Source organism: Lagopus muta, chromosome 6 (genome assembly GCF_023343835.1).
Source record: "Lagopus muta isolate bLagMut1 chromosome 6, bLagMut1 primary, whole genome shotgun sequence".
NCBI lineage: Eukaryota > Metazoa > Chordata > Aves > Galliformes > Phasianidae > Lagopus > Lagopus muta.
Genome location: NC_064438.1, coordinates 28831817 through 28853768, shown reverse-complemented (window position 1 = coordinate 28853768; position 21952 = coordinate 28831817). Strand labels below are relative to the sequence as shown.

Below are 21952 nucleotides of genomic sequence, written 5' to 3'. Positions count from 1 at the left end.
AGAAATCCCGTTTTGGCCCAGGGCTTTATATTAACTGCTCCTGAACACTAACTTTGTGACTCCATTTTCCAAAGGTTGTTCCTTTTAAATTGGGCACTAAGAGAAGGTTTTACAGGCCCCAGCTTACCGTGCAGCACTTGCAGCGTTAGCCACTGTGCTGTACATCTTTCAATGGGCTTTTCTTTGTTGCTTGATTTTCTTCTTTATTCTGAACGAGAAAATGTTGAACATTAAAAACACTTTTGCATGTCAGTGCAGGATACCTAAACGTCATTAGAAGACCCAAAAAGATTTTTCACGGTTGAAAAATACTTCTCTCTATGTGCTCTTCAGATTTTTTTTAGAAAATCTTAGTAATAGTTGTAGTAGCTGGGTGAGAAACAAGTGAAGAAAACTGCTTTGCTGTTGCTGTATGTAGCTGCATACCATTAATGAAAATGAAAAGCTGCACATACTTAGAATTGCAAGCTGGCAGTGGTTTGTGTAGGAGTGTCTGTTGCTGCTCCTCCAAAGCTGTGCTAATGATATTTAATTTTCAACTTAATTACAACAGAAGGAGCCTTCCCTTCCTCCTCCAAATGCAAACATTTGGTATAGGAGAGGATTTCTTTTCATCTTGGTCCTTCCAGTGGTTTTATGTAATGCACCTTCTGGGATGTTTGTGCTATATCCTTTCACTTGATAAATAATAACACACACAAAAAAAAAGCTTGAAAAATCAAATGTAATTGTAACTTTTTGCAAATTTTATTACCTTTTAATTGGGCTTACTGAGAATATTTCTGTGGTTATGTGATACAGAGAGCAGGAAGAAAAAGTGTAAGGCACAGGTATGTGTGATATTTAAGAGCTGTATGGTTGCATTTTTTCAAACACTGAAGTTTTTAGTTTGAATCAGCAGAAATGAGAAACTGTACAAGAGTGGTAAGGCTGGACTTGGAGTGTAGTGGAATGCCACTATGTGCCTTTGAAAATCAGTTATTGTACACTACCAAATAAATATGTGTGCATGCACAGATGAGGATTTCTGCTCTTGTATTTGATATGAATTTCCTGCTATAGAAAGCATTAAGAGTAGCTGCTAACATAACTCATGCTAAGACTTTATCACTACTTGGAATTGTGTAAGTGCAGTTCCAGTCTGCTTTAGATGGTATCTTTTGGAAGAACTCTGTGCCAGACCTGTCTTCTCTGAAACCTGAGAGGCAGGGTTTACAAGGAAATGCTTCAATTTGTGAGCAATAAATGGAAGTATTTTTACATGTTTATAAATCCTCTTGTGAGCATTTTGTTTACAACAAATTATTCGTATTTAGTGCTTGTACTACCATAGTTCATTGGAATTTTTAAGAGTGAAGGATGCATTAGTGAGAATTTTCAGAAGACTGCTAATTTGCAGTTGTGCAGAATAATCCAGTTCTTTGATGTGGAATTGTACAAAATTTTAGCATGAGTTTGAACTACTAATTCTCTAATGCCAGCATATGAAAATTTCTAAAACAGATGAATCAGATCTGTGAGGTTCTGTAGTTCTTAGTAAGAGAAGAAGTATGATGTGGAGAGGAAGTTCGTGTTCTCATGCTTGGAGCGCTGAAGAAGTGTCTTAGGTATTTGTTATTAATGCAGATATTTACTAACTTTTTTTGAATGTCTTTCTTTAGATTTTCATCGTGGATGCTTCTTCAGCTGCCCTGTGATGGAAGGGATGTATTTCTGAAGTTATAATGGATTTTACACAGCAGCATAACGAAAACTGGCCTAATAGCAGCATTTCTATTTGAAGAGAATAGGCCTAATTGCACATAACCATGACAACTTCTCATATGAACGGACACATCACAGAAGATTCTGATAGTGAAGCAAAAAATGTGGATCTTGCATCTCCTGAGGAACCTCAGAAGCACCGAGAAATGGCTGTTGATTGCCCTGGAGATTTGGGCTCCAGGATGATGCCCATGAGGCGGAGTGCTCAGCTGGAGCGAATCCGGCAGCAGCAGGAGGACATAAGGCGCAGAAGGGAGGAAGAGGGAAAGAAACAGGAATTGGACCTTACTGCTTCCATGAGGCTTAAGAAATTAGCACAGATTCCTCCAAAAACTGGAATAGACAATCCAATATTTGACACAGAAGAAGGGATTATTTTGGAGAGTCCTCATTATACTGTGAAGACACTAGGTAGGTGTTGGTGGAAATTATGAACAGGTTAATGGAAGAAAAAAAAAAAAGATTTGAATATTTATGTTCTTCTTTGTCACTGAAAATGTGATTTAGATAATTCTTCCTACCGTAAGTCTCAAGACTTCTGATCCTTTGGGTTTATGATTTTCTTCATTTAGCCAAGCTTAAGTATGTCCCCCAGCAAGATCTTCCCAAAACTAATCCTTCTGGGGGACACTTAAACAAATTGCAGAGTACTGTTGGGTTCATTGGATGTCTCCATCTCTGTAGGGTGGGGAAAACCATGTATCTGCTGCCAGATTTTATTAAGTTTGATGAAGCACGTATCAGAGTAAGCGATGTCATATAAAATAAAATGCTACACAAGATGCTAAGGCTTTTAATATTTTGTGGTGAATCATGTCTGTTTTTTCTTATTCTGGTTGTCTTGTGTTTTCAGTTGTCACCTAATATCATTTGCATTTTTCCTTAAACTGTTGGCCTTGACAATGAAGGGCTGCTTACTTTGACTGCTAATCTAAAGATTTTTATATAATTATTCTAAAGCTAGTAATTTTTGTAGAAATGCATTATGAAAGCCTTCACTTCATAGCTTTTGTTGCTTTAACTGCACTTCTATAGGAAATACTTCTAACCTTTCTTCTGCAAATACAAGCATCTAGTCATCTAAAGTGAGGTGTTGTCTCTGGAGTGAAAATAAGGCATTGCAAACATCCCAACTTCTGGGAGTTTTAACTTCTAAATCCTTACCTGTTTTAAGATCCTTACTGCTTTAAATGATATCTTTATTTTTAAATAGATGTCTAAAGACACACAGCAGAAATATTCACTAGTTTGTTGAGTGTGCGTAGTCTGTTCTTTGACCTAGAAAGGCTGGGACCTTTTGAAGATGCAGTAATGTAATTAGACTAATTTATGATATATCTATATATGTGAAAAGATGACAGGAAATGGCTTTAAGCTGGAAGAGGGTGATTTAGACTAGATATTAGGAAGTGATTCTTTACTGTGAGAATGGTGAGATGCTGGAACAGGTTGTCCGGTGAGGTTGTAGATGCCTCCTCCCTGGAAGTACTGAAGGCCAGGCTGATGGGGCTTTGAGCAACCTGGTACAGAGGAGGTGTCCTTGCCTATAGCAGGGGGTTGGAACTAGATGATCTTAAAGGCTCCTTCCAACCCAAACCACTCTGTGACTGTATGATTCTATGCACCAGGGTGTTCAATTAGGGCTTTTCAGTCGAGTAGAAACTTGACGTAATATTGACAGTCATGTTTGACAGAGAAATAAAGGCAATATAGTAATAATTTGGATCAAACAGACTGAGATTTAGGAGGTGAGGATTTATTATTGTTTCGCACTCCTGAAAGTGGGCATTGGATTGCAGTCAGCCGTCGCCTTGAATCGCTGAACGCTTTAAGGAAGAAAATGTAGCTGCAGTGCTATAATCTTGTAACCTATGTAGTCCATAAAAAAAATCTGTTTCAGCTATGAGTGCAGTAAAACTGAGTCAGAATTTTAAATTTTACAAGGCACTTCTCCAGGTAACTTGACCTCTTCTAATTTTTTTCCTCTACTCTCAAGCACACCCTTTTTTTTCCAGTTTCTGGATTAACTGTTATAAGATCTGACACTTCTGCTGAATTTGCAATGAAGCTGCTTATTCCTGACTCTCACCAAGGGCTGGTGAAGTTATCTTATGAATGCACATACATATAAAATACAGAATATCATGAAAAAAGCTGGAGTCCATTTTATTTAGTACTTCTACTTTTTAATGTTTTGGAGAGGCTGGAATTTTTGAAGTTAGTATGTTCAACTTCTTGATCTCTAAGAAACTTGCTGGCCCATGACCTAGTCAAAAAAACAAAACAAAACTTGTAGCATGTGAAATGCTTTGTATTTAGTTTGAATTTCTGAAGCTTGCTCCTTCTGACTACTGAATTTTCACCTTGATGTATTTTCAAGCTTTATTAGCAAGAGTCTTAACCAGCGCTAGTGAATTACAAAGTTGTTAAACTACTATTATCATTGCATTTTAAAAAATGGATTTTGGCTTTGCTTTATTTGTTAAGCCATAGAATTGCTGTTAAAACATAGGGCTGATGCATATTGTCTACATTTTTAGTTTTGAAAACAGCATTCCATACATGCTAATATCTCATTTGGTATTTCGTTGCCGAGCCTTCAATCTTTTCATCGTAACAATTAAAAAATCAAGCGGATTGGATTTTGTTTATAAAGATAAAACAGCACACTTAATTAAACCAGTTTTAAAGGGCATGTTTATTATCAAAACAGGACATGATTTAGACAGCTGACAGAGTGGAAATACCTTTCTGAGCACCTAGAACATGTTAATTACTGAAGTGTTTAACAAGCTCGCTCATAGCTATGTATTTCTCTTAAATGCAGAAAATATTTTTTACACTGCAGCTTATTCTCCTAATTAAATAAGTAGCTGACATTTTATGTAAGAAACCTTTTGTGGCTGCAGCAAAAACTTTCGTTTCCTTTTTTTTGTGGGGAAAAACAGCCTTTCTTTTTTTTTTTTTTTTTTTACTCAGGCAAAATTTATTTACAGAATACAAAACATTTTTTTTTCTCTAACTTAATTTATACTTACAAATAGTTTTGCATAAACCGGTAGCTTTCTTAGCAGTGTTATTCAAGTAGCATATGAGGCATTAGAGAGCTAGCAGTAGTATATGTAGTACTTTGAAGAGATCTAAAAGAACCTAAAAATTAAGATATCAGTGATAATACACACAAAAACTAACTATGTGCTCTTAAATGTTCTGCTTGTTAACTTTTTGTTTAAAATGATCCAACATGTTAAGCAGTGACCATGGGTCCTCCCCTGCAGTTGCGTATTTTTTGCTGGCAGTCCTTTTGATTACTACGTGTATCATGCAGTGCTGTGTCACATTCCAGCCATTTCTTGGTCTAATGGGAAAAGACTGCAACGCTTCTCGAAAAACGAGAGTTGAAATTAATAAAACAGTTGATGGCTAATTGATCTGCGCTATAAAATGGATTTTTTCTTCCACAGAACCTTGACTTTTTCTGTGAGTAAATGTGCAAGATGTTAGTTGTTTACTGAACTGTTTTCTTCTGTACAACCCTTTGAATAGGGAATGTCTAGAGATAAGAGTCTTGCTACCTGGCATTTATGAACAACAACAGAATAAGCCTTCAGAAATATAATTGGTGACTTAGAAGTCATAAACAGGGACCTGGGATGGCTTTTATGCCTTTGGAGCTTTTGCTGTTCCTGGGAGAAGTGTGATATGATGTTGGTTATCCACATCCAGCACAGATGAAGGTTGGGTGTACAGAGAGATTAGTTGGTGAGGAGAGTACTGTGGTAGATTTGTAAGGAAGGGCAAGATAGAAGGAACTAGGAAAGTACTGAAGAGGTAGTGTGTGGGGGCATCTAAGAGTACGTCTTTTTACTATAGCTGCAGAATAAATGTCTTATCAGTCTGTATGTTTCTGTCTTATAAGGAATATACACTAGAAAGTATTTGTGCATGTACTTGAAGTCTCAGGTATATAACTGGGTAGAGAATTCAGAAATAATTGAATAAAACCATCGATGCTTAAGGAGTATTATAAAGAAGTGGAGTTCTCTAATGCCTTGTTTCTTTGAACCTAGTAACAGTAACAACAGAGTTTTCAGTTGATGTTTAACTGAACAGGCACTAATAGAAACCTGAGCATCTGACTGTTTTCCACATATTTTTATTTTTTTAGTACTTGAAAGCAGTAATCTTAAGTGCCAGGAGAAGAGGTTACTGAGACTATTTGCACACTCCCCTAGGCAATAATCTGCCAGATTACCTCATCCTATTTAGCAAATATTCTTGCCTGCTAGGTGTTGACTTTCATCCCAAACAGCATTTCCCTGTGCGATGGGCAGTAGATCTTGTACGCATTTCCCCAGTAAGATGCTGGCCTTAATTGCTGTTCTGAGCTGTACTATGTTTCCCTTGTGGAATATCCTGCTCTGCCTCTATCTGAGCTTTCACTGCAGCTTCCTACTGCTCTTTGTTTCCTTGGTGGTTATAGGAAGGTGGGTAAGATGTTTTTTACATGAGTATGGAATGCTTTTAGGATGTGTTCTTTTTAATTGTCCGGGAATTATTTCTTTCCTTTTTATAATAAAAGTGTAATTTACTTATCAATCACTCATTCTGTAAGCAAGCAATACGTTATATATGCACATGGAGTATTTAAATAAAGTGTATTTAAATTATTATGCAGGGAATCAAGACTAGTTTTAGCAAAGCGGTTGATTTTGTATTGCAAAATAGTTCTTCTTTAACATTTAGTTATACACGAGCTGTAGTTATCGGATCTTTTACGTACCAGTGGTTTCCTTCAGAGATGTACTGCTCCTATTATTTGAAATTCAATTTTGAACCATTCATCAGCTTGTTTCTTTTTCTTATACTGGCTTGTGGTCCTTGTTTTGATCCTAATATGTTCTGCTGATAACCATGAGAGAATAATAGCTAAGTAATACATTTGCATACATTACTGCTGATTTAAACTGAATAGCAAGATTTTTCTGTAAAACTCTGAACACAAACATTACAACATTATCAGTCTTTAACTTGTGTCTTGGTTTTATTTCCTACCAGAAGTGGAAGAACTATTAACTTCCCTAAAACATATCCAGCATGTTTTGGTAGACCCTCAGAGCCAAGAGGATATCTCTCTCATCTTACAGCTTGTTCAAAACACTGATTTTCAGAATGCATTTAAGATACACAATGCTGTTACAGTGTACATGAACAAAGCCAGTCCTCCATATCCTCTCATCTCCAATGCACAAGAACTAGCACAAGAGGTATGTACAGTATGCATCTCATTGATATGTATACGAAGCATGTAATCATAGCTGTTGTTGAAATGTGTACTTGACAAACTTGTTTGAGTTACTGCATGTTAAATAGAAAATGAATTCCAGTAGTCACTGGTTGCTGTATCCAGTTTTTCCACATTTCCAGGAAAGCGGTAACTGAAGGAATATTTGGGGGATAAGAATGCCCTTTTTGATGTGAGTAGTCGTGTAATAGAATTAAAACATGTAAAAGAATTAAACAGAAAAGGGAGCAGTTAAGGAAAATTTTTCACATTCACTATTCTTTAGTCCAGGGATTAGGAGTTGCATTGCAGTTATCTGTTATTGTGAGTTTCCTCCAAGTTGAGCCCTGGTTCTTAAATTTGGAAGCATCTCTGAAAATACAACTGTACTGGAAACAAGCATTTTGCTTTAAAGTGAGCAGCAGGTGCTTTAACGTTTTTTTTATTACTACTATGATCTTCAGATCACATTTTTTTTCTGATATGACAGCTCTCTTATAAGGCCAAGCACATCTTTTAGAAATGATTAAATTGTGCTTTTAGAAACCTACTTTAGTAAGATCTAAAACTTTCGTATTTTCAGTGAGATCTTAAATGTTTGAAATATTATACATATTATTAATATTAATATTATTACAATTTTAGCTAAGTTAACTGTTTTCTTTGAGTCTTACTCACTCGAATGTTGATGCACAGTGCCAGTTTATAGTAGCCTTGCAGTAGAAGTAATGCATGGGAAATGCATCAGATACAAAGTTGCAGATAACAGGAGGATCATCGGAAGTGCAGCAGGTTGCATTCTGCAAAGCCAGCACCCCAGGCAGGAGAAGTGCACCTGCTCAGACCCGGCTCAGGTGCACTGGCGCATTGCTCACAGATGCATCACTTCCATTTCAGTATAGCAACAGGATTATTTTCGAAGCATCTGGTTTTGTTGGTTTTGCAAGTCAAAGAAAACAATGTTGCAGTCTTAGTTCTTTTGCAGAATAAATTACTGATTCTTGAGAGATGTCACTAAAGCATTCCCCAAAGGCAGAGTTTGCTGATTAATCTGCTGCTCAGGATTTTTGTGTTAATGCTCATCAGTAAGATTGCACCAAAACAAAGTGGGAGTATCTTTCCTGTGAGCTTGCCTATAGTTTATCAGGCTGCCTCTAGGCTGCTTCAGGATGCTTGCTAGGCTTTGTCCAAGTCTAGAGGAACCTTTCAAGTTAACTTCTGTTTGTAAGCCACTTCTTCATACATACATCATGCCTATAGACCTAGTTTGCATTTTCACTCAGATGCAAGTCAGAGTTTTTAAATATGTATAGAACACTTGAGATTAATATCATAAATGTGATTGGTTTTGCCCTACCCCCCTCACCCCCCTTCATGGGTATGATATTTTTTTATTTCGTGCTTAGCAGAAGTCTCCAGGAGGAATGTATGCCTTCCTAAATTACCCTGAAAGACAATCTTCTGTTGGCAACTGTAGTGAAATAGCAGAGCTTTCTCAATGTAGGGAAAACTACAAATCAGTTCTCAAATGTTCATGTTCCTCCCTCCTGTCTTCCCTAACTCCCACATTCTTAGCACATTCCTGTTATTTGCAGGTAGTTTCATAAATCCTAAGATCAGAAGACAGTGCAAAGCCAGTTCTGTGTCTTAGCATAATGCGTGAAGGCATTTAAGAATTAAATATTTTGTTTATCTGATAGAATTTTGTCATCACCTGGAAGAATATTACATGAAAGATGATCTATTCCTGCTCTCATTTTGATGCTTCATCCCCTGTCTGTGTCTTGTTGCAGCCTTGAAATTCCTGAAGGGAAACATATTGCATACATCTGTGTTCATTTTCAGATGTAATCTAGATTCAACTTCTGATTTATTTAAGCAAATTATATTTTGCAATATGTTAAATGACATCCTGAAATGATTAAGCTGGAAATTCAGGTCAGATATTTCTGTGACCAACAGAAGTGTTGTAAGGAAGAGCTTGAGGCTTCCATTCACGTTGTTCTTGTTTGAACAGATCTTATGCTCATTTTTCAGACCTGTTATTCCTTAATGAATTTTTGCTTCAGGAAAAGTTGTTTTCCACATGCAAGCCGCCCCCAACAGGGGCAGCATGCCCAATTATTTTATAGGCTTTTTTTTTTTTTTGTACCTTTTTCTTTTCCCACCTTTAAATATAGGCTTAGGAAGCTCCCTCAGAACGCAGTTCTTTTATCTTTCTGGAGCATTACCTACTTCAAGGTGTTTTTAAAGAGACACTTGGAAAAGTCTGAACAACTGATAACATCTTGATGATACAAAACATTACAAGAAAGAAAAACAGTATATACACACATGTCATTTAAAATTAATGTTAAGTAATATTAATGTGCATATTCCAGTGCACAGGTCATCAGTGACAGTGTACAAATCTGAAACTTTTGTAGTGTGTGACCCAATTTAAAGCTACAAACTCTGAACTCTCTGCTGTTGGAGGCTTTGTGATGTACAAGAGAGCCTATTCTAGAACTCATACATCTGTGGCTCTGACAAAAACAGATGAAAATTATCCTCTGTTTAAAAAAAAAAAAAAAAAAAAAAAAAAAAAGATTTAGTATAAACAGCTTTTCTGAGGTGTAGTCTGGGGAGATTTTCGTTTGCCACACTGAACTTAATTTGAGTCTCCGTTTTCATTTACTCTTAAAAAGTTTACCTATTTGTAAAAAAATTATGTATTTTAACAGTGTTGTGAAAAATTTTTGCCTTTGATTATTTTTTTTTTTAAACTTAACAATATTTAATTGGAACGAGACACTTATTTTCTAGTCCTCTTGAGGGGATTCTTTATATTAGTATATTTGCACTTTTCTTGTTTACTTTGGTAAGCAGATCCCAACAACTCAGGTTTTTCCTTTGCTCTCACTGTTAAGAAACCTTTATTGAATTAAAAAGGTGGAATGGAGCACTTAGGCTTAAGGAATTTATTTTAAAGAGCTAATCTCCATAAAATGTAGTCGTCTATCTCTTAAACAAAAATAGCAGTAAACATCAAATGTAATTAAATTGATTTTAAATCCTTTTAAATTTGACCAAGGTAGAGGTGAGGATTATGGGAACATGGTCTGAATCTTGACCTTGTAAGAATATTTGATGCAGCATATAAGACAGCTGGTAGTTTTTGGCTTGTAACACCGCAAATCAGATGCCTTGAATATATTCTTGCTATTAAATATACTCAACAGACTCAATTTATATAAATTGTTTCTAAATACCTGATATCATTCACTTTAGGAAGTGTAAACAATGAAATTAGATCAGTTCTTCTGAGAAGACAGAAGACGTTTGTAACTTCCAGTATAAATCCTTTAGAATGTATATATACATTGCTCCCAACAGTCCTGCTCATTCCATGCCGCATGGTTTTGCAGATTTGATTATATTCTGAATGGCCAATATGATTCCAGTGTGTGCCCTCTGCTATGTGTCTCGCAGTATGCCTCCAAGTTGTGGCTTTTATAATGAAACCATATTAATAATTTTTTTTTAGTTGTTTGAGCTCAAGTTTACATAACTAACAGTAAAAACTGGCTTGAAGGGTTAAGAAAATAGTAGTATTGCCACAGGTTTAGCATGGAATGCTTATACTGTCTGTGGCGTGTCACTTCTGGAAAATCAGCCTAGATTCAGATTTCTTCACCTGATAAGACATGGAATTCTTTACCTTAAATAACGAAGCAATCTGATGTGCAGCTGTACCAGTGTGATAAGTGTTGCACATAGCAGACTGAACCTTTCCTAATGCTTCAACCATTATATTAAGCAAATAAATAATATATTTATCTTTTCCTTAGGAAGGAGGTGGAGGAGCTGTTAGAGTTTTTGAATAATGTAATCATTCAAAGAGGAAATTCAGCTGCAATAAAGGATGTTGTTGCATAGAGAATGACTGACTGGTTGGGCCAAGTTCTAAGGCATGGAAAAATAAAGCAGGAGGGGAGATGCTGTTCTTGGCATCTAAACATATATATGCCTTATTGTGCACTTTTGTTTCAAACTGTTTAATCTGTGTGTCACGTAGCAACTAGCAAAATGTTACTATAAATAATATATGGTTCAGGATTGCTTTTATATTGCTTTTTTTATTGTATAAATTCACAAAGACGTGCGGATTTGATTCTGAGATATAACAATACCTACAGATGTATGTAGTACATTTTTTTTTTCTCTGTGTAATACTCAGCATCTTGCCATGTGTTCTAAGTGTCTTGCTTGCAGGACTTCTAACTGGGGATAATAGCTTCCTGGCAGCTGCAGAGATATGACTTAGGTCAAATTGATGGGAAGCTGAATTCCTTCTGTTCTCTGTGGTTTTATCTAAATTAATTCTTCAATTTAGTTCTTGATTTTATGTCATATTTTACATCCTGAAGACTAAAAAACTCATGGGGGAAAGAATGTTTCCATCTCACAGGAAGCTGCTGTTACATATAATCTACTCTTGATTCCTCCAGCTTCATTAGTGCTTTTGGACTCATGACTTTGGTGCAGATTAGGCCTGAAGATAATTGCTGTGGAAAGTATCTTCTTCAGCCTTGCTTTTAGATAAGGGGGAATTCCCTGCTCCTGGCTTTCCTTTAAAACATACAGGGATTTTCTGTATTTGAGATGATGGCAAGGCCTGTTTAACTGAACAGGAATGCAAACCTTTTTTGGCAACAAAAGCTACTTGAGCAAGAACAGTTGTCTTACTGTGGATTATTCTTTTCCTTGGCAAAAAAAAAAAAAAAAAAAAAAAGTATAAAAAAAATAGCTGAAGAAAACTGGTTTGCTGAGATGTTGGTATTTTGAAGTTTCGACTCTTAGAGCTTCTGAGACAGATATTCCAGCAAGTGCTGCACAACCTGTTTCGGAATCTTTGGTTTTGCTGCTGGTAGAAATACTAATAAACCATCTGCTTTTAGGGAAAAGGAAGTCTGGTCACATTAGTGAGAAACTAGCCCAGTTTGATAGATGTAGCCATATTTGCAAAGTAGGCTTCATTGTAGCTAATTGTGCTGTCAGGTTCCTTTCTCAACTTCTTTGTGTAGGTCTCTTGCAGTAGCTGAGCTCGTTGGTTTCTGTTGAGAAATGCATGTGATATACTGGATACCAGTTTGCATTCGATAGAAAATCACTGAAGCACAGCATGCTGGAGTAGTCCTGTGATCTCACTGCACATTTTTCTAACGTGTACTAGGCCAGGCTCAGTGCATCGGTATAACAGTTATTGGGCATATTGTACTTTCATAAAATGAATAATTGCAATTAGGGTTTTGTGCTTCAGTTGAGGAATGAAGATTGATGAATCACTGGGTAGAGTGAGAGCTTTACTACTTTATTTCTTTTCAGGTTCAGAGTGTTTTAAAACCCAGTCACCACAAGGATGGGCAGGAACTTAATGCCTTGCTGAATGCCCCTCACATGCAGGTAAAACAAATTGTTGTCTTCTACAGGTATTACAAGCTAATTTTCACATGAGCAAGGTAGCATTAGATCAGTAATGTCAGTGGCAACACATGAACTACTTTACTTTTCTGTGTTTTTTTTTTTCTGTGATAGATACAGTCATTGCATTCTTATCATAGGGTACATAAAGGGAATTTTGTCCATGACTTACTGATGAAGTAAATTTTGTAGTTTTGACTGCAGCTAGTTTTTTTGCTTCTGTGTCTTCATTCACATATATAGTAAACCAATGTCTACTTTTTTCAAGGAGAAATTATAAGTATAGTCACAACTTTGCATTCAAAGTAGTTTTGTATTATTTTATAAAACTGAAAGCGAACTTTTTTGCAGGTAGAAACTGCATAGTTGTGATAAATCTTTTCTATTGCTTGAGTCATTTTGTAATATTCTGTAATTGTGTATAGAGCTTTCAAATTGCAGAATTTCATTGATTGTTACTGTTTTGTATGCATATGAAATTAGGATTTTACTGTAACTGAGCTGATTTCATTTAACACTAGGCACTTCTACTAGCTCATGATAAGGTTGCAGAACAAGAAATGCAACCCGAGCCTGTTGCAGATGAAAAAATTTATGAAAATGTTGGCACGTATGGAGGGGAGACGGTTAAAATAGTTCGCATTGAGAAAGCTCGAGACATTCCATTGGTAAGTGTTGGTACTCGCTCAGTTACACTTGAAGCAGGTGAGCAGTATTTGCAGATGACTACGAGAGTCTTAGAATTTGAATGTGAAAGTTATGTTTAACTCAAGAATCATTTTCTTCCCCACCTGCCCAAATGAGAAATGGTAATGTATGATTACTTAATATGCATTTTGATATAACAGTAGACGTGTTACCACTTAGAGCCTGTATAGCTTTCATCATGTGGATTTGGACAGGGTATTATTATAGAAGTCACTATCCAAGCTTAGCTGCAGGGAAGCTTAGATCCTTGTCCAATTACAGAAGTCTGTGTTGTGTTAGTGCTCTTTTTCATTTTCTATTTGCATCTTTCCAAGAAGTGTTTAGGAAAGTTTTTATAAAAAAAAAAAAGAAAGAAAAAAAATCTTATACTGTAGAGTAATTCAATTCTTCAATCTCTAATACCACTTAAAGAAACAAATGGTTTTTTTTGTAAACTAGAGCATTGCTTGTATACATCCAAGCTGTTACATGCATTTTCTTTCAACAGAGAAACGTCTCATCACTGGCTTGAAATATTTGCAATAGATGGCTTTGAGTTTGTGATATGTAATAAATTCAGAATTTGTTGCTACTACACAGGGTGCTACTGTTCGTAATGAAATGGATTCTGTCATCATTAGTCGAATAGTCAAAGGAGGTGCTGCAGAGAAGAGTGGGCTGTTACATGAAGGGGATGAAGTTCTGGAGATCAATGGCATTGAGATTCGTGGGAAAGATGTTAATGAAGTTTTTGATTTACTGGTGAGTTGGGGATTTCATTTTCCATGCAAAAAATACTCCTCTAAGTGTGAAGTCTGTTAGCTCTGCTTGTCATTTGTAGTCATATTTAGAATTATTTTAGAGCCGTTTTTTACTCTCATATTTAATACTCACACATGGAGGGTCATTTCAAGCGTGCTTTCTCATGCAAGGTGCAATTTTAGTAAGTATAATGGCAGCTAAATGGAAAAATGAGCCTTACAAATATGAACAGGTCAAGCTGTCATCTTGAGACTTGTTCTTATGACTTCTAAGGAAAAGCTTTGCTTAGCTGTGAGAAGCCATGATTTTTTTTGTCATCTGTCTCAGGCTTAGTCCTCAGTTAATATCAATAAATGTGTGTCTGCATCGTTCTGTCCCTTCCCATGAGTAGGTACATAAAGTGTTGTGGTGGGGACAGTGAGGACAGATGTCCACAGTGGTAGTCCATGCCACGTAATACCATGCTCAGGAAGAAAAAATAGACAATGAGCCATTTCTTCTGATGCTGATTTTTTTTTTTTTTTTAGGTCTGTTTGGTTTTAAACACTCATATATTAAATTCTTGACCCATGAGTCTTTCTTGCTTTTGATCTTACGATTCTCTGCCATGTGCCTTTTGGGGAGAGTAGCGAGTAAGCAGTTGGCAGTAGTTTCTGGCTGGACTCAACCCACTGCTAATTATTTCACATGGGACATTTACCTGACCAGACTTCTTACTCTTTTCCTCCTAACAAAAAACCTTTTTGTCTAGCAGCTTACCAACAAAAGGTACTTTTCTGTTTGTTACGCTTGTAACATTCATAGCAAAGCTGTGCATCAATTCAAAAGGTACTAGATAAAACCAGCAAAAAATCCATCAGGAACTAGAACATTTCTGCCTTTACTAAGTTCTGGCAAGCTAGGGTGCCAGTAGCTGGGGATTGTACATACTTCATTTTGCCCAATATTCCTCTGTTTCTATGCTCTTCCTTGGCACCTGCTATTGAATAGTGTCTGCGATGGGTCACTTGGAACCTTACTGTGAGTCTTTAGTCTCCATCAGAGGAGATCATTCTGTAAAAGTGAAAATGGATGAAAGTGCATTTTTTTCCACGTTTACTACAGACCTTTGGAAATACTAGCACGTATTTATTAAGAGGATCTTTGGGAAGAAGTTACAAAGAAACATATATAGTAAATATTTGAATTACTTAGTGAATGTGAGCTCTATATACAAATGAAAATCAGGGCAAAGACTTGAGTTCTTCTGTAAGTTTCATTTATTATAGGAAGTACGAACATTATCAATAAATGAAGTCTTCTAGTGTAAGACTGTAGTTTTTAATGGACACTGTCCATCTTTTCTGATGGTTCTGCTGGATTGGTGCATGGAGGGAGGCTGAGTGGAGAGAATTAGAGGCAGAAATGGTTTTCTTGAGCCATTTATTTGAAAAGCCTTCAGTCTCCATGTGTTTTGGATCAGAGGTGTGTGAGATCCTTTATGCGATTAGCTCCGTTGCCATCCATGTTTTCAGAAGAAGCCATCCATATTTAGCTACATCCTTCTGCCTTTGGAAAAATATGTTTTGTATGTGCTTAACAGATAATTAAACAGTAGCAGTTTAACTCTCTGTGGAGATCTTGTTCTCCATTTGAACAGGTCCTACAACTTAGAGTTACAGAACAAAAGATGCAGTATGGATACATATGTATTATTTGGATACATATGTATTATTTATGTGTTACATATGTTTGTAGGAGCAATTGATAAAAACCTCAGGATGTCCTAGTTTAAAAAACTAGTTTTTAAGCTTCATAATTATTTGTATGCTGACTTTTTTTTGTTTTGTAATGTTAAATTTTAGAAGTTATAAAAAGTTAAAAAAAAAAAAAAAAAAGCTTCAGTCCCCAAAGAATACTTAAGAACAGAAGAGAGAGAAGTTTCTTGCATTCTAATTCTTGCCTCACCCGTTGTGCCTAAAATGATAATGAAGTGGCATGTGACTTCAGACAAGGCTACTCATGCTATCTCTGTGAAATTCTGTGCATTCCTCAAGAAACTATGCATACTGAAAATGGTGGATTTTCCTTTCTTACAGCCTAATCATATTATCCTCGGTTATGTTTACTTCATTTAAGCCTGAAGTGTCAATTTTTGGTGATACTCATATGCGCTTTAGTTTATGCAGCATCAATTGTTATGGTTTATGGAAAGTTGTATAGAAAGTGAGATGCATGGGCCTCTTCAGGATTTGGCACATGTATTAAAATAGATGTTTGTTACATGGAGAAATAAAGTGTGTGCAAGAGTATGCAAGTAACTATGACTGCTCTAAAACCAAGACATGTATTAAGTTCCCTTTTCTTTGTAGATGCTGTTTCAATGTTAGGTACCTATGTAGAATTCGTATGTTCTGGTTGAATCTTTAAAAAGTGTTCTGTATGCTTTGGTAGCGTTAAACAGCATAAAAACATACTAGAGATGTTTAGATTTAAAAGCACTGTTGCATTTATGTAATTTCAGGGTTAAAGTTTCCTAGGTATTTTCTCCTATTAGCCTAGCTCTGCTTGGTATTTTCGACTGAGCAATAGAACATGCTCTATTTGGTCCTCTATTTGTCTCAAGTCTCTGCAAGTGTTCTATTTAAAATAGAAATGGGTTATACATAATCTGGAGCTCTACATTTTTGTAATCTGAATATGAGCATTTGGTTTTCTAATCCATTGCTGAATCACTGCAACTGTATGTTAACAGACCTTTTTTTATCTCAGGCTGACATGCATGGCACTCTGACCTTTGTATTGATTCCCAGTCAGCAGAGCAAGCCACCTCCTGCAAAGGAGACAGTTGTAAGTAGCTTTACATACCCTTGGTGATGCATACCCTATTTTTCCAGTAGAGCTTAGAACATTTGTTTTATAGGTTAAAATTGTTTTGTAGGTTATTTACACAGCAAAACAAAAACCAAATTGCAATTATTTAAATAGTTTGTTACCAGATTTGCACCTGAGTGAACTGTTAAAAACAATTGACAGTGATAAGCTGAAACACGGTGTATTTCTAACTCTGTTTCTAAAATAATAAGAATTTAATAAAAGTAGCACCACTTATGCTTCTGAAATTCTATTTGGAATTTCTCCGTTTCTCTATTTTATATATATGAATTGATTTGATGGAAGTTAAGTGTTCTACTGTAATTTGTAAATATGCTTTGTGAAGAAAAATCTGTATACTGGATGCTTTTGGTGTCTTTGTAGTTAACATAACCTTTCCTTAGTTTACTTCAAGAATTTGAAGAAAGATTGCACAGATTTCTATCAAAGCAAAAAAAAAAACCCTAAAACTTAAATGTTTGGTGGCGAAGTAAAGTATTTTTGAAGTGAAATTTTATCTGAAAGCCATAAAATGGGTCTCATTCTGTGTTTGCTATTTAAATATAAGTAAATGAGAATATCTGTGATTCTTTTTGAGTGCTAAGGGCTTAGATTTGTAGCTCAGGATTTTTTGTTGTTGTTGTTCCTAAAGTGGTTAAAAAAATTTGTAGGCTCTAGAATTAATGAAACTTGAAATTCAGGCTTTTATCCATTCCAGTGTCTCCTGTATGTCCTAGATACAGTCTGCATTCTATAGGAGTTATCTTGGAGCTTTTATATATCAAACCTCATCTTTAGTTATGGGAAGATGGAGGTGCAACTCTTCTGAAGTCACGGATTTTTCCTTTTTTTTACATTCTTCCACAGATACATGTGAAAGCACATTTTGACTATGATCCTTCTGATGACCCTTATGTCCCCTGCCGAGAGTTAGGCCTGTCTTTTCAAAAAGGAGATATACTCCATGTCATCAGCCAAGAAGACCCAAACTGGTGGCAGGCTTACAGAGATGGAGATGAAGATAACCAACCACTGGCAGGCCTTATTCCTGGTAAATAAAGATCTAGAAAAACCTTGAAAAGTTGTTGTTCCTATAGTTGTAGGAGGCAATATTTCGATTTTTTTTTTTTTTTTAAGAGCTCATATCCACAGCCTTAAAATACCTATGACTTTGAAGATTTTGCAGCAGAGCCCACTGTTGGTTTCATTATACGTTTATTTGAAAGGTTGACCTTTTAGAAGCATCTCCATGTATAAATGTAAAAAGTTAAACATCAAGTAAAACGACCACTTCCACTGCAGTTCACGTTTCCTAAATTACTCTGTATTTCTTTATTCTTTTACCCTGGCAACTCTGTGGATTCAGAGTTCCCTCTGCTGGCTACAGCAGCAAAATTGGACTTCAACCTGCTTGTTGCATCGGAGATGAGAGCAGCTTTTAGGTTTCACACTATTTCAAGTAGTATCTTTGAAAAATATATTTTCAGGTAGTAACTTTTCTATGTATTTTCACTCAGCCAAGAGCTTCAGTTATTGTAATAATCAAGCTTCCTTTCTAACTGCTGAAAGCCTTTGAGTAACTGAAGTCAGTATATAATTTTTCTCTTGAAGTATGTAATGTATTCCAGTTCACCACAGTTCTTAGCAGATGAACAGATGTAAATTCCATAGAACAGTATGCTATTATTTTATAATATTTGAATAAGATTAGGGAAACACTGATTTTAAATGTAGCATAGTATTTTTTTCAAGCTGAAATTTTAGAAATGTAGCATAAATATAACATACATAATATTAAAAAATAAGAAAAATATATGATCACAATGACAAAAATGTAGTCTTCCCCATGTTTTCAGTTTTCAGACAAAACTATCCAGAAAAGTACGAGGCTGTGCCATTCTCACTTGATGATTATGTTTTGGAAGCAATAAACTGGTTTCTCATCAACTTCAACCTCCGCGAATCTTACCTTTTAGAATTTTTAGAATTTTTTAGAATTTTTCACTCCTTCCATCATTCAGACAAATTTTAGGACATGATGGGAAAGAAATCAGCTGAGTCCTTAGTTCCCATTTCCTGCTAAATACAGCATTGTTGCCAGTGTTAAGACAGCTGAAGAAAATGATAGTCAAACAATATGAAAATCCTAAGGAAGTATAGCTTGCATTTTATGGTAGTGATTGTTTAGTGGCTTGCTTGGCAGCAAATATGGAAGTAGTATTTATTTAAAAAGCACCATATGAGTATTACGAAATAATTTAAAAAAAAAATCCTGAAAAATTAATTGTGAGTGTCACCCAAATTAGACAGTACTAAAAAGACAACAGATACTTTTGTGTACGTGAGTTACATCAGTTCCAAATACTGTCAGTTTTGAAGGGTATTGTTAATGTACATATCCAGATTAATTGTGCTGAGTTTCTGAGTTTCATTCTATTAAGATAATAGAATTTTACATCTTTATAACAAGCAGTTTTCCCCAACAAATTTCTGTTTTATGACATATTCTACTAGAAGCTTCAGAGATTTAAAATCTTAACCAAATGAGTAAGTCATTAGAAGAAGGTATGGAAATGTATGCGTACTTATGACTATACATAATAACAGTTTTCAAAAGTTAACTGCTTTCATTTTTCCTTAAAATGCTTTCAGGAAAAAGTTTTCAGCAACAAAGAGAAGCAATGAAGCAAACTATAGAAGAAGACAAGGAGCCGGAGAAATCAGGTTAGATCTGTGCTTTTTGAGGAAAAAGGTGTCTAACTAATAGTGTTAATTACTATTATCTAGAACCTTGTCAGTATAGAGAGAAAATTCTCCGTTTTTATAATACCAGTGTGGTGCTTGCTTGAAGTTCTTGATGTAAATGCAGGCCTGAATTTAGTTTCAATCAGTTTAGTTTCAGTTTTAGAATTTAATATCAATCAGTATTTTCTCATAATTATTATGCACAGTGTAGATTAATGTAAGGGAATTTTGAGTGCCTCCTTTTTCTTAAAGAATTTTACTTGTAGCAAGACCCAGTTGAAGCTCCTGCTATGCAGAATTTGCTTCATACACTCTACTGGTGTAATGAAATAAACAACCTAATGTTTTCAGATCTTCAAATCCATATAGTCAGTAAGATAGGAAGCGTTTTACCTCATGGGTATGTAATTGTGATGACTTTATTTTGATTAGGAAAACTCTGGTGTGCGAAGAAGAACAAAAAGAAACGGAAGAAGGTTTTATACAATGCAAATAAAAATGATGGTAAGTAACATCTTTTACATAGTGTGCATTTATGAGTAACTATGGAAGATTTAATAAATGCTCCTGTTTTATTTCCCCAGAAAGCAAAAATAAATAAATAAATAAAATAAATATGTCTTGGCTTACTAGACCGAGTCAATCTTTGAGGTTGTAGAGGGGAGCTTCCTGAAACCTTGCTCTGCAGGACAAATGACACGTTCAACAAGCAATAATGCATTGACCTTTTTATTGTTTTTCTTTCAAGATTATGATAATGAAGAAATATTAACTTATGAGGAAATGTCACTGTATCATCAACCAGCAAACAGAAAACGACCTATTGTTCTCATTGGCCCACAGAACTGTGGCCAAAATGAATTGCGGCAGAGACTTATGAATAACGAAGTGGATCGCTTTGCCTCTGCTGTTCCCCGTAAGTTTGATAAGCAGATATGATTGCTTATTCTAAACATTGCCTACACCCAAATCCTCTTGTGATTAAAATTGCAATTAGAAATTAAGGGGTTTTGAGGAGGTTACAGTCAGCTCTTTGGTGAGGAACAAATTATGTCTTGTGTGGCAGGCACTAGCCTTTGTAAGTAAATGCAAATCCAGTGTCCCAACATAGTGCTATAGAGGTATTACATGACACGCATATTTTTCAATCTGGATAAAGTCGGAATGAGTTACAGAGGGTTAAAGAAGAAACTGGCACATCTAACAAATAATTTTTGGACTAGTTATCCTGCATAAACTTAAACTTTAGATGGATTTAATACTTTTCCAAACTATTTACATTTCATTGAATTTTACATAAAATGTCTTTTGTACCCGAAATTAGTATTATAAATAACTAACAGCTTTTTTTCACCTCCAGAATGCAGCTGCATGGGTGAAATTTATTCTTAACTGACTGTTTTTTCTTAGATAAATGTAAGAAGACATCTGAATGTAGATTCGGTCTTTGACTGATCCATCTCTGCAGTATTGTTTATTACACCGAATAAAATACATGTATTTCTTAGCTATTTTAATCAAATGCTGATATTTTCTTTTCACTTGAGTAGGTATGTTTCATTCAGTTTATTTTTTGTGGTTTTGTTTGTAGATACAACTCGGAGCAGGCGGGAAACTGAAGTAGCTGGCAGGGATTACCATTTTGTTTCCCGACAAGCATTTGAGAATGACATAGCTGCAGGGAAGTTTATTGAATATGGAGAATTTGAAAAGAATCTTTATGGTACTAGTATAGACTCCGTGCGGCAAGTGATCAATTCTGGCAAGATATGCCTTTTAAATCTTCACACTCAGGTATGGCAGAAGCTGTTGTCTGCTACGCTTTAATTTTAGCAGCTACTGTGAAAGTCTTGAGAGAGAGATTTTAAGTTGATGTAAAATTAGTCTGTCTGTTTCCATGTTTATTCCAACTTATTTTCAGTGGTGTTCAGTGGACCATTTAGTGTTCTGTGTATTTTCAAACACGGAACAAAAAGGTTGCATTCATAACTTTTGTTTCTGTGCTAAGGTTAAAAGGGATATTAGTTTCCAGATATTTCTCACTAGCTCTAATTTTCTGAATTTAAAAATCAAGATTTTGCTCTAATTTTATGAGCTCTAAGGTGTTAGAAGATGGAGAAGCTTTTGGACAATTCAGATTGCGGTCAGGTCATTTTTATGTATGTCTTGATATATGCGTAGCCTGGCAATAAATACTCTGAGCATATAGTGTGTTTCGCATCCTGTATTACAATCTTCAAAATAGGAAATGTTCAACTGGAATTTTTTTTTTTTCAAAGACCTCTCAATTAAAAGTTTCTAATTCCCTAGTGCTTTGAGGAAATTTGCTTCAATTTAGATTACTTGTTTGATTTTGAAATTCTTGAACAAATGTAAATGTTTGGAGTCCGTAAC

At 35.5% G+C, this 21952-nt stretch overlaps 1 protein-coding gene across 1 annotated transcript in view; it reads left to right on the top strand.

The window, feature by feature from the left end:
• PALS1 (protein associated with LIN7 1, MAGUK p55 family member) overlaps window positions 1-21952 on the top strand; it is a 51461-nt gene that overhangs the window by 23882 nt on the left and 5627 nt on the right. The window contains exons 2-12 of the mRNA XM_048947458.1: window positions 1662-2175; window positions 6823-7031; window positions 12416-12493; window positions 13033-13179; window positions 13799-13960; window positions 16712-16789; window positions 17681-17864; window positions 19466-19537; window positions 19991-20062; window positions 20307-20474; window positions 21150-21352. Coding sequence (XP_048803415.1) covers window positions 1809-2175; window positions 6823-7031; window positions 12416-12493; window positions 13033-13179; window positions 13799-13960; window positions 16712-16789; window positions 17681-17864; window positions 19466-19537; window positions 19991-20062; window positions 20307-20474; window positions 21150-21352 — 1740 coding nt within the window. The 5' untranslated portion in view covers window positions 1662-1808. The remainder of the gene's footprint in view (window positions 1-1661; window positions 2176-6822; window positions 7032-12415; window positions 12494-13032; window positions 13180-13798; window positions 13961-16711; window positions 16790-17680; window positions 17865-19465; window positions 19538-19990; window positions 20063-20306; window positions 20475-21149; window positions 21353-21952) is intronic.